Source organism: Lampetra planeri, chromosome 51, assembly GCF_965212315.1.
Source record: "Lampetra planeri chromosome 51, kcLamPlan1.2.h2, whole genome shotgun sequence".
In the NCBI taxonomy this organism is placed as follows: domain Eukaryota; kingdom Metazoa; phylum Chordata; class Hyperoartia; order Petromyzontiformes; family Petromyzontidae; genus Lampetra; species Lampetra planeri.
In genome coordinates this window covers 7,466,594-7,479,706 of record NC_136157.1, presented here as the reverse complement: position 1 = coordinate 7,479,706, position 13,113 = coordinate 7,466,594, and the positions used below count along the sequence as shown (strand labels likewise).

Below are 13,113 nucleotides of genomic sequence, written 5' to 3'. Positions count from 1 at the left end.
TTCCACGTGTAAACGCTCATTAATTGGCCGATAACAACTTCGTATAAAGGACCGCAGAGCTTGGAGGGGCAGTTTGGCACCCACTCACGGCTTGATTGCTGCTTCTCCTGTGTGTGGCTTTGCGCGCACGATTCATCCTCTCCGCCTTCCGAGAGCGAGCGAATACTGTGTGGCCCGCCCCTTACACAAGTTGAACTCGTTACGAATTATATTATTCCGTGTGTGTACGTACGCTCGCTGATGTACTGAACACCGAGACGACACCATTCAAGTAACCAACATGACAAGAACGTTGCAGGCTCTTTTTATTTAAAAAAACAACTCAAAAGAAAAGTCACGAACATTGTAGGGTAGCCACAAGTCGGTATGAATGGAATTCCTTCTGGCTGAAAGAAATGTTAGGCTCGACACGGCATTTTATCGTCAACATGAGCCCGAAAGTTAGAATCGTGTCCACTGAATATTAACCCATCGTTTAAATGTTTAGTAATTTTTCTACCTTGAGTTTTAGCAACTGTTGAAGCGGACACTCACACACACTAAACCATATACAGTCACATTAAATAAACGACAGTTTCACGTTCGTGATGCTAAATTCTTATTAAAAAAAACTGAAAAAACACCGCCCCGTATCCTCTAATCACCTACCCCGTGTCAGTAACTTTGTATTTACACCGCGGACTGCGCTGCAGCGATACCCCGGCGACTCACATCGCGGATGCGTTTCTGAAAGGTGCGACGACGAGAATAGAAACGACGTGAATGAAAGCGACGTACAGGATAGTCGTCGTCGTCGTAGTTGTAGGTGGTGGTGGTGGTGGAGGCGAATTCTGAGCGGTGACGGAGAACGAGACAGGCCGGACGGCGCTGTCAGCGACGCAAGCGTCTGGGGCTCGAGTCGACCAAAACCGTCAGGCCTTGAACAGTCACGTGACGACGTTATTAGCGAAACGCCGTAAAAGCGGGAAGCGTCGTACGCTGGGGTATCACTGTAACAGCATCACGGGCATGAGACGAGCAATCCACTGGGCAATCTCACAGAGCAGTGAGGCCACCCATCTTATAAACCCCCTCTACACGGCGGAGGGCAGAGTTTTCACTACCCGCCCTTCAACGGGCGAGCAAGTTTCGTAGCATGACGGTCAAACCGATGCGTTTAAAAAAAATTATCATCACAGATGTCATTTAGCCATGCAAGGCACACAATCGACCTTAATGCGATGGGGTTTGTGTGTGCGTGCAGCTATTAGTGACCAGGCTGAGACAGGCCATGAACTCGCTACACCCTGAGAAGCATGTTTTCATCACCGGTGTCTGAAACCGGGATTCAAGTCCCGGGGTATCACTGGCGCCAGCTCCATCGTTCTGACCTCCGAATTCCACGGCCACCTTGCCCCGCGTGGGCGGTGGATGTCGGGGGGTCACCGATGCACACACCCCGGCACCTGAGTCTCCAACCGCAGCGGGATGCCAATGATGTCACCGCTGCACGAAGTATGCCGACTATTTATTTAGCTGTTTTCAAGTTAAGGCCCACTGAGCGGTGTAGTTATTTTTCAGAAGCTGCGCGGCCAAACAGCTCAACAAAGTGGCTCATTTTGTGGAAATGTAGAGCAGCCAACTATTCTAAACGCATGGTTCTAAATGTGGCGGGAAAAACCGGAGGAACCGGAGAAGAATCCACACGACCACGAGGAGAGAGACACGCAAACTACAAATATACAGCAGCAGGCGTCAAGTTTGAACCCACGAACTCCTGTAGACCAGGCGAGGAAGTTAACATCTCCTAGCCGCCGTGGCGAGACCTCCTGAGGGCAAAGAAGCTTGCGGTATTTTCAGAGGAGCGCCTGGTACTGTTTTGTACAGCTTGGACGATTTTAATTTGTATGATGTATTATTATCACTCCGCTTGCTTACCCAGGAAAGCCTCACTGGGTCTCAAGACTCTTTTTGAGAAGTGGGGGGGGGGGGGGGCGATGTTGCCACGTGGTGTCATCCTAACTGAGTTCATTTACAGGACATTTTTTTCAGCAATGGGTTTGTGCCAATACCGGATTGCATTGTGGGAGGGCACTTAGCCATGGGAGGAAACCCGTGGTGGCACAGGGGGGGGGGGGGGGCGAGACAAACTCCACGGAGAAAGTCCCCACCAGGCTGGAGTTGCTCCGAGACATAATCCTACCACTGCACCGCCTTGCTGCTCGACTGAACCCGGCTCTAACATCAATAGCCCGGCGCACCGATCATTGCACCACCACTCCCCACACCATCACATTCGCGCGCGCACACACGGGCATGCATTCACATACAAACCAACGGATTCCCACTAGTTTTAAATAACCTACCTAAACACACTTCTCCATCTAAAACACAAAGGACATATTTCACTTAATTTACGAGTACTAACCGAGCGAGAGTAATTTTAAAGAGATTTTAGTATCGATATAACCCTTGTAAAATGCGGTAAAGGTGCGGCCCTGCAATTGCTTGCTTCGTTGCTGGCGGCAGGGCCTCCACTGGAGGCCATGTTGGCCTACACTCCCACGCTGGCCAGCTTGCGCTGGAAGAGGTGTGAGTATCCACAACTTACCACATCCACCTCACGCGACCCGCCGGTCGACTAACTGGGGGGAAGAGGGGATCTCAGAAAATTGCAAGCTCAGCGTGCCAACCATTACAATATGGCATGCACCCTGAGAAAAGTGTAAGAGTGTCTATTCGACAAGAGACCATTGCATATTAACCACAAAATCCACAACGAACTACATCGAGCATGCAGTTTCGCCCATTCACACGCAACTGTGTTGTTTGGGAGGCATGGACCTCACAAAGGTGGCATTAACTCAGCGAGCGACACATCCAAAGTCCTGCGCCGCTATTGGGAGATCATTGCTGATACAAGGGGGAGGGAGGGGAGCACGGTCTAGACATTGCAATCTTTTTATAACAGGGCCTCAGAATAATAATCATAAGAAAACACATTCAATGCATTTTCTCTGGCCAAAATTGATAGCTTCACCAAGCGGCTTATCACGTGGGGATCTATGACAACAGCCAAATGCTCTGGCAACAGCCAAAGGAACGTTGCCAATGAACCCTGTTGGTCTGCAACACCAATGAGCTTCAGCGTAGCTTACACACTGTCGCGACCAATATCCATCAGAGGTTTTCTTTTTTAGAGGGATCTAACCCGAAAATAGAGCGATTTAACCCAAAAAAACCTCCATTATGGACAAACCTCCGATGCGGAGGTTTGTACAGGCAAGTGTGCAGAATGTACAATTATTTCTTACCAACATTAAACAACATGCATTTTAATTCGGTATTCTTTCACAACTCTGGATAATTTTCCTGGGCTTCCAGAGTTGTTCCCTAGAACCCACCCAAAATAATCTGATTGCCATCAACCAGTATTGCCGACACAATACGGCAATACTGCGACGCATATTGTACGATTCAAGGTCCACGAAAATCACAGCATCGTCCGTTATTTTCCAAGTATCGTGTCGACGTCGTTGCTTGTAAAAAAAAAAAAAAAATCTCGTTCAGCTTTTCGAGCAAAGCATTTCAAACAAGAAGGTAAACTTCACAACATTGTAGTAAAAAATATGAGAGAGCTACTCCCCTTTAAAAACGTTTCTCTTAAATGAAAAAGTATTCCCGATGGGTTTGCGACGTCTCCCTCTCCGTTGTTCTGTCCGATTGAGTCACTCGCATCTCCGATTAGTACGGTCGGCTACGCACGGTGCAAAAGAGAAGTTCAGCGTGCACGCAGCACGTGCGTGCACGCAGTACGTACGTGCACGCAGCACGTGCGTGCACGCAGCACGTGCGTGCACGCAGCACGTGCGTGCACGCAGTACGTACGTGCACGCAGTACGTACGTGCACGCAGCACGTGCGTGCACGCAGCACGTACGTACACACAGCACGTACGTGCACGCAGCACGTACGTGCACGCAGCACGTACGTGCACGCAGCACGTACGTGCACGCGTTGTGCAGCTGGCTGCGTTTGCGCAATGAGCCGGGAGATGTCGTGAAGCAGCCACGATCTGAAGTCTCGTGGCGGGGCGGCGTGTGACCGCCGCGTGTTGCCCAACGCGCACCACGGCGTAGGGGGAGTCCCAGCTGCGGGGTTAAGGTGGAAGCTGATATCGTGACAATCGTCATCTTGTGAAGTTTGATATTGTGCCGTATCGTCAACAACAACAATACATCGCAGTAACTCGAATGACAGTGTTCCCCCTGCTGTGATCCGGACGTCACCACACAGCAACACTTTGACGGCGACGATGACTAGAATTTAACCAATAAACGTAAAGGTGCAGCCTTGAAAATGTCTTACGCATGCCACCGCTAGCAGAAGAAGGGCCTCCACTTGAGCAAACTCTAGAGGGTAGTTTGCCTTTCATTCCCCCGCTGGCCAGACATGTTGGGACGAGATGGGAGGTACCCACACTTTACCCCACCACACGCCACTTGCCCAACCACCGATTGTTGCGTGTTACCCGTTTTAGGCTGCTCGGTGGACAGAGGCGGTGTTGGCATTTCTGTAACTTCCCCCATTGTTTCAGCTGCCGCGCCGTGTAAGGCGACCTCTGCGTGGTAAGTAAAGTGTGCTAACCATTACATCTTGCCAGCATCCCCAAGGTTCAACAGAACAATGTACAGATATAATCACAGTACAATCCTCCCCCACTCCGAGCCGAAAGAACCCTCCCTTCGCCAAAACCGCCGCGAAGCAGCGCATTGCACGATCCAACCGCGACGCGACAAAAACACGCGAAATCGGCAAAATGTTCGCCGCTCTCTGCGCCGGCCAAAGTGGTGACCCCCCCCCCCCACCCCGGGGCCCGGGCGACACGCACGCAGCGCGCTCGCTCAGTGTCCGAAGACGCTGAACTTCAGGTCGTCGATGAGGTTCACGTCCATGCTCTTGAGCTCACCCAGCGTCCGTATGAACCTGTAGCCGAAGATCTTCATCATCCTTTCGCACGCCTTCTGCACCTGCAGGACCTTGGCGAAGGTGAGCTCCAGCCGCCACTTCTGCGCCACCTTCACGGCGTCCTTGGGCACCACGTAGAAGACGTCGCCCGACGACTTGGAGCCGTGCGTCAGGTTGTGCACCCAGGAGGCGATGCGGTCGTCGCGCGGCACGCCGGCAAACGCCTGCAGGTCCAGCACCGTCTGCCGTGGCTCCTTCACCAGGTCCTCGAAGCGCACCAGGCGGTAGCGCCCTCGCAGCCAGTACGGCTGCTTGCCCACGAGCGCCGCCTCGCCCATGTCCGCCTGGCTGTCGCAGATGGTCTTGAGCGCCGTGTAGTTGGCGTCGAGCACGAGCTGCCCGCCGCGCTCCAGCACGATGCCGTTGTCCCGCTTGAGGCCGCGCGGCGCGTTGTCCCTGGACAGCGCGACGGCGCGCGGGTCGCGGATCAGGTTGATGATCTTGAGGTTGAGCGACGGGTCGACCAGGAGTGGCTTGAGGACGTTGAGGTCGAAGAAGCGCACCTGCGGCAGACGGTCGGTCGGGGTCAGTCGCGTGACGACGACGAACAGTACGAAAGCAACGATAGGAGTGCAAAGTATAGGAAAGGGAAGCAAATCGCGTACACAAATGATGCAGGATGAGCCCCATCTTGCCAGAGCGGTGACCCGGGTCACCAATGTGACCAAAGCGAAACGCTTGAAAATCAGAACGTAAAACTAAACAAAACTGTGTCACACGAGGAGGAATTGAAAATATCGCAAATATAACTCCCCGCAGCGCACATCGGCTCATGCAGCTGACCTCCAGCTGTTGAACAGAGCACACATTACAAAAGCTGAGCTGCAGGATGCGTCAACATGAGACAGATATAGAGTCACGATCGTACTCCAGTGTAAAGTACAAGGAGATACGTCGAATGCGAGCGGCATCCTCGATTCACCCAGGAGGTGATCCGAACTCCATTGAGACACACGGCACAAAGATTGTCGCTGTCGTCGATGCGAGCCGTGTTCACATGAACGCTTGGATTGGGGATATTCGCCAGATTGATTTGGGCACACGGATAATAAGGAAGGGATTCGTTTAAAGATCTCCTGATGTCATCCGCAAGGAGTCCATCGTGTGCCGGCGTTGTTGTCCAAATTTTGCTAAATCTGAATGACTAGCGGCAAAATAACTCAATTGGAATCCACAAGGCGATCCTCATCAGCCACGAGCCTCCTGTGGGGGGGGGGGGGGGGTGGAAGCAGGAGGCAGAGATGCCTGCGGAGTGAGTTCCAGAGCGAGGGAGGGTGTACTCACTAAAAGAGCAGACACCAACATACAGACCCAAAGACTTGCATTGAGACCCGTAGACTCACATAGAGACCCACAAACTCACACAGACACCCATTCTCACAAAGAGACCCACAGACTAACACAGAGACCCAGAGATTTAGACATAGACACCCATAGGCTGACATAGTGACCCGAGGAGGAGGCCAGGGTCCACGTGGGTCGGGGTGGATTTGGTTGTAGAGGTGGAGGAGGAGGAGGATGGGGGAGGAGTGGGTGAAGGAAGATAAACTGAATTTGTTTGTGTTTAAATGCCAGGTAAGGCCAAATGAGTTATTATCATATTTTTCAGAAGCAACGTGGCCACAATTGAAGTGGCGTCTCATCACGTGGAAATGTACAGCAGACAAACACTCTAAACGCATGCTTCTAAATGTGGAGGGAAAAACCGGAGGACCTGGAGAAAAATCCACGCGACCACGGGGAGAACACGGAAACTCCAAATATACAGCAGGCGCCAGGGTTGAGATCGAACCCACGACCTCCTGTATACTAGACGAGGTATATTATATTCTTGGTTCTTTCGGTAAAGTCACGTGGAAGAACCAAGAATACGAATCACTGCAGAGGAGATGGAGGAGATGGAGGAGCGGGTAGTGGAGCAGGAGGTGGTGGAGGTGGTGGAGGGGGGGGAGGAGGAGACTGGCAATGCCATGGATGGATGTGAATGGAAGGACAAGGGTCATGTGGATTACACACTCGTGGACGAGACACGACACAAAATGAAAAACAAGAAGTTCTTCAATTGAGATAATATGACGCCAAACCTTGATTAGGATTTACTGACAGTGCATCACAGGGAGAAGGAATGATTGCCCACATAGTACTTTGTGCAGTCATAAAACGAATGCTTGCTTCATAACAGTATCAGCATGTTGCTCCTGTGGAGTTTAACTGCGTGTGCGTGATTGGAGGAGAGTTCGTATTTGTGTGTGTGCGCGTCACTGAGCGTGGCTCTCTCCCTCAACATTGAACCCTACATTTTAGAAGTTGTATTTCTGCATGTTATGGTCGCACTTTCGATCCTGTTTCAAGTCGAACTCTATAACCAGACGAGAAGACCTCAGCAGACGGCGACAGTCTCACCATGGATACTCGATTATTATTATTACTACGACTACGTTTGTTTACCCAGGAAAGCCTCACGTAGTCTCAAGACTTTTCTTTCAGGAGGCGATGGGAGAGTGGCGGGGAGGGCAGTGATTTGCTGGGCATAAACCCAATTGCGTGATTTGTGGTGGACTATTTCAAACTTGGTACAATTCGAGCCGTGACCCCAGCCCACGATTTGCTCACTCCTGCGAACGGCGTCACGGCTTTCTTTACGTCCACGCTGAGGCAGACGGCACACGTGGTATGCACGTGGTATTTTGAAGACTATTACATTACCGCAGTATTGACTGGGGGCGGCCGTCGGATCCGAACTGTGAACCTCTGCAGCAAGTGGCGAACGCGCTCCCGCTATGCAATGCCACCGCCCCAAACAAACGCAAACCTGTCAACCCCTTATCAGAGCCCACCTTATCACAGACCAATTCAGACCTTATTGGTCACCCCGCTCATCCTACAAAGTTCCATCACAAGAGAGAAACACAAACAAAAATACTTTTTTTGCCCATATTGAAACGGCTGTACGCCGTATCGACCTGAAAACTCTAATTCCCTGTACACGAATATGGGTAAACCGTATGGGTTGACAGCTATGCAAAAGTAAATAAATGTTTTTTGTGGCTTTGTACAAATGCATACTCTGTACGTTTAAATTTCTTTCATGTTTGTGTATGTGTCAATATGATACATACGCGTCACTTGGCAGCCTGGTCAACCATGCAAACAAGATGTTGAATCTCATCTCAAGGAATGATTATCCGGGTGAAATATTTGACAACAAAATCAAAAGCACTGCTATTGTGCGAATAAAAATGTCTCGCTTGCTTCCTCGAAATGCGTGCGAAAAAAAAGCACCGTTTGTCAAAGGATTTCCCTTACAAAGAGCCATACACAAAGACAAATATTCCCTGTAGGCAAGTGCTGCTGTTAAGCAAGCAACTTTTATTATTCAACAATTTTTATTGTACCAGCTCAGGCCCATTGAGCTGTACAGCTCTATTTCAGAAGCAACCTGGCCACAACTGATAGCTCAAAGAAGTGGAAATGTAAAGTAGCCAAAGACTCTGAATGCACGTTGAATCTAAAAGTGGAGAGATAAACCGGAGGACCCAGAGAAAAATCCACGCGATCACGAGGAGAGAGACATTAAAACTCTAAATATACAGCAGCAGGCATCAGGGTCAGGATCGAACCCACGACCTGCTGTATACCAGGCGGGGTAGTTAACATCTCAAGATATATATATAGAATTCCCATTGCCCGAAATGTCACCTTTGATGTGGGTGGCCAAGCAGTGGCATTGCTTACACATCACACCAGGTACTAATTTGAGGCTGAGTCGACCTAGGGGAGGCCCAGGACTGGTTGAGATAATCGTAAATGGCATTGGCCATAAGCGGGAATTGAACTCGAGGTCGCCGGGTTCGTAACCGCTGCACACAATGAACCCCGCGTCCTCTCATCTGCAAAGGACGTTCACGACGCGTGCCGGGAACACTGGGCGCCTCCAGGCTGGCCTGCATCAGGCCCAACAATTGCAGCACAAACACGCGCGCAGGGGTGAGGAAGATTTTCCTTGCCAAGGGCCAAATAGGACTTTTAAATACCTGTCGTAGGGATGTACGCTCGATCGTCGGACTAGTCAGCGTGTTATTTGCGTCGCTGCTACAGTGAGTCTCGAATTGATGAACGCGTCACGGACGTACGAATCACTTCTATTTAAATCTACAAATAAACACGCCAAACCTTTACACGTCTATCCCTGCACATGAGCCTCGCGGATTTCTGGGAGTGCACAATTCCAGAAGCGTCCGTTTCAACAACATCAACACTTTGCATCGGTTTCAACATTCGGTGGTTGGTCAGTCGAGTCAAGACTGGCCTGACCCATTGCAGCATTGGTTCAGGCCAGCCTGCCTTCCCCTGATGAGACCCCAAATGTCGAAACAGACCCAGAGTTCATTGCTGAAGTACGCACTCCCAGAAGGCCGTTGTGGCCAGTGGGTTGTGTAAAAGAGAAACAATGAGGAGGGACAGACGCGTGCACGTTGACGTATTCATTTCGTCCCGCATTTCTCCCTCCACAACGGCGGCGATTGTACGTGCGTACGTTGAACTTCTTCTGCACCGTACATAGCCAGTCGTGCTAATCGGAGGTGCGGGGGGGGGGAAGGACGACAACGGATTCGTCGATTGGCGTAACGATGTGTTAGTTTTGTTGGTCGCTCGCGCGCCCCCGGGGCCGCCCGCTCACCTCCTTGATGACCACGTGCTTGTACTGCGCGCACGTCTCCCCGATGCGGTCGAAGCTCTCGTGCTTGCACGCCGTGGCGCAGGCCTTCTCCTCGCTAATCTCCGCCGGCGTGTACGCGTCGCACGCGGGCGGCGTGCACAGCGCCCGGCTCGTCGCGTGCATGAACAGCGACGAGAGGTCGCGGTTGCCCGCGCGCGGCACGTAGTAGTCGAAGACCGACGCGTCGCAGCGGAACAGCTGAGCGAGCATGTCGCGGCACGCCGGCTGCAGCACCCTGGCGTTGGCGGCCATGAGGCCCGACCAGACGTGCCACGCCGGCTCGAAGAGGTAGAAAATGTCGGGGTGTTGGCTGAACATCTGGCCGACGAAGCTGGAGCCGGAGCGCCAGGTGGACATGATGAGGGTGTGCGTGCGAGCCCGGAGCAACTGGCCCTCGGCGGCCATCTCGGCCGGCGTGCTTTCCAGAGGCACGGCGGCTTCGGCGGCGGCTCCGTCGGCGGACGAAGGCTGCGTGCCGTCGCCCGGCTGCTGCTGCAGCCGCTTGAGCTTGATCTTGAGGCTGGAGGTGTTGGAGAAGCTTAAGGGCGCGTTGTCGGTGAAGATGAACCAGGCGAAGGTCAGCGCCCCCAGCACCACCATGACCGTGGGGATGTTGATGCCTCTGCGTCCGCACACCATCGTGGGAAGCCGCGAAGAGATCTGCAACGGACAAAAACAATAATAAAAACGCATGAGCCGTTGTGTTTAAGAGACAAAATAGTTGAGGTGACCAGGCGATTCAGGGTGAGCTAGTTCAGGTAGCACTTCCGCCGCTTGTTGCAGAAGTTCGCAGTTCGAATGTGGCAGGCCGCCCTGGTTATTACCGCAGGCGTATTAAGCGTAAAATAATACGCGCCGTCTGCTCTACAGCGGACGTTAAAGATCCCGTCAAGACCCCGAGACGTCGTTAGCAAAGAGCCATTTGTGTGCCAGCGTCACTGTCCAACTTTGACGAACTTTAAATATTACACTGCAAATGACTCAATTGGGAATAGGCATGGCAGCATCGCCACCATCGCCGCCCCCCCAACCCCCCAGCAGCGCCGTCGTGACCACCTTGCTCTGTAGGAATGGCAAAGATACCAAAGGTACTAAACCATTGAGAGACACCGAGTGAGCGCTGCCGACTCGCTGGGTTTGACTCCGGGCTCAAGCCGGGTCCTCGAGCGCGGCGAGCCGAGCTTCCCGACGCGTGCGTTGGGTTGTGCCGCGTGTAACGCTTCGGAAAGCTGTCCGACGTTTCGCACCGCGTGCTGGGTCGGACCTTCTTCAGGAGGTGGATTTAGTTCACATGTCGGAGAGCTATAGAAGCACAAATGTGGCTTTTATTTTGTTTGAATTGCGTCACATCTGTGAATGAAACAGTCGGTTTGATTTGCACGTGACAAACGTTTATCTACAGCAGTGGCTCTCAACCTTGTTTGGCTACTGCTGTACCCCCCTTGTTGACGTTTGTTTCAGCCGAGTACCCCCCCCCCCCCCATTCCTGACCTAACGTGGTTCTAAGCAATACATGTATGAATAATGAACATGAATATGTTAACTGGTTGTTTACTTTGTGAGGTATCCTAACTGGCTAGTAACTGCAACCGAATGAAAAAGTGACCGGACGCTCTGCGTGTGTGACGTAATTTGTTCGCGTTCGCTCGTTACTCTTGTCACCCGCATTGTTTACATCAATCAGCTTAGAAAGTATCGTTGTAGGTTACCATATGGATTACAATTTTATCGTAAAAATTTGACTTAAAACTTTCGTGACTGCAGGAATTCGTATTATTCGTTCCTTCGGTAAAGTCACGTAGAAATAAAATAAAAATAAAATTGAAAATAATAAAAGCAAAAACCCACGACGTTTCGATCGCAACACAAGCGGTCTTCATCTGGCAGAGAGAAAAGATGGGGCAAGCCTCCAAATGCAGCTGCTTCTGAGGGTTTCCAAAGTTGTGAGTGGACGGGGGACGAGAGTTGGAAGAAGGAGAGCTGTGCGTAGTTTATTTTACTTTGGCAGATTCATGCAACATGATTATTCACCAATGACTTATGTATGATAGAATTTCATAAATCACCTCACGTACCCCCTGGCACATTGCCACGTGGTACCCCACGTGGCAACCACTGCTCAATCAGCGTGGTGCATGGGAAAGTGCACCCCCGAGCGTGTGGATAGAAAAGTTCACTCGATGGAATCTACGGATCAGTTCTATGATGTCGCCTTCTGTGGGCCGTTCTGAGATCCGAATGGGCACTTTGATCTCGTGCCGCGACGCCGATAGCGCAACTGGAATAGAATTTGTAAAAAGTAAAAATAGCTGCAAGCAGCCAAGTGTCACCGATCGAAAGCCCGCGGTAGTGCTCAACTCTCCCGGCAGAAATTCCACAAATTCACGGCAAGGCTGAGAATGGCCACTCATGACTGTTGATCAACCGGCTCCCGATGGATGGATAGGCTCTGGTATCGCGGGCCCATGAGCCGCATCTCAGCCGAGATTTGGACTCGCGGTTTTACGATTGCAAGTCGAGCACTTTAACCACGGCACCGCCCGGATATTACTTTACTTCTCTGATCCAGAGGTCAACGTTCCATTTGAACTTTTGGTGTGGCAGTTGAAACGACGGGGCAAATGTCTTAAACCCCCCCACCCCAACACTTCTGTCCACCCAGCGGCAACGCTAATAATAATAATAATGAGTGCAGCATCAAAGTCGATCGGCGGGTCTTATGTGGCAAGGCAAAGTTGTGGTGACTCCCCCTTTGTGTGGCGAGCATGGAAGTGTAGGAGCAATACCCTTCAGGGGAGCTGTGTAGAGTTCCCTCTCTTGCTAGTGGTAGTATGAGCAAGCAAGTGCAGGGCAATATAAACATACAACATATTACTTCCGCGTTTACGTTTACACACCGCATCAAATACTGAGTTGAGGCTGAGTTTACCTAACGGGTGGTCAGGGACCATTTCGGATAATAGCCACTGATGAAGACGCAATCAAGGTTGCCACTTGCGATGTAAGAATATCCCACAATAGCACGTGCACATTCGTTGTCTTGAGTAGTTTATTATACATTGTGTTTTGGTGATCTGTGCCTAGCTGGGGCGGCTACGTGGATTTCCATGCAGTTTTTAATTGTATTTTTTTCATGCAAGGCTTATTATTAAAATTGTAACAAATTGATTAGTTTGTTGTTACAAGAATAATAAATTTTCTCCAAAAAAATTCCAGCGCCGCTTTTGATAAAATTCAAGCGCACGCTCTGTTTGTGTCTTCATCTTTTCGTTTTGCACACCATTACGGAATAATAATAAATAATCTATTATGTTAACTTACATAAAATGTTATATATGGAGAATTTTTTTAATTAAATAAATTAAATAAATCATAAATATGTTGTCT

At 50.8% G+C, this 13,113-nt stretch overlaps 1 protein-coding gene across 2 annotated transcripts in view; it reads right to left on the bottom strand.

Annotated features, from left to right (window-relative positions):
* Positions 1 to 288: 288 nt before the first annotated feature.
* LOC144734412 (carbohydrate sulfotransferase 6-like) overlaps positions 289 to 13,113 on the bottom strand; it is a 28,159-nt gene continuing 15,334 nt past the window's right edge. For both annotated transcript variants that reach the window (XM_078616585.1, XM_078616584.1), the window contains 2 exons: positions 9,688 to 10,386; positions 289 to 5,509 (listed from right to left, as the gene is read on the bottom strand). In XM_078616585.1, the coding sequence (XP_078472711.1) occupies positions 4,883 to 5,509; positions 9,688 to 10,365 (1,305 nt within the window). In that variant the 5' untranslated portion in view covers positions 10,366 to 10,386 and the 3' untranslated portion in view covers positions 289 to 4,882. The remainder of the gene's footprint in view (positions 5,510 to 9,687; positions 10,387 to 13,113) is intronic.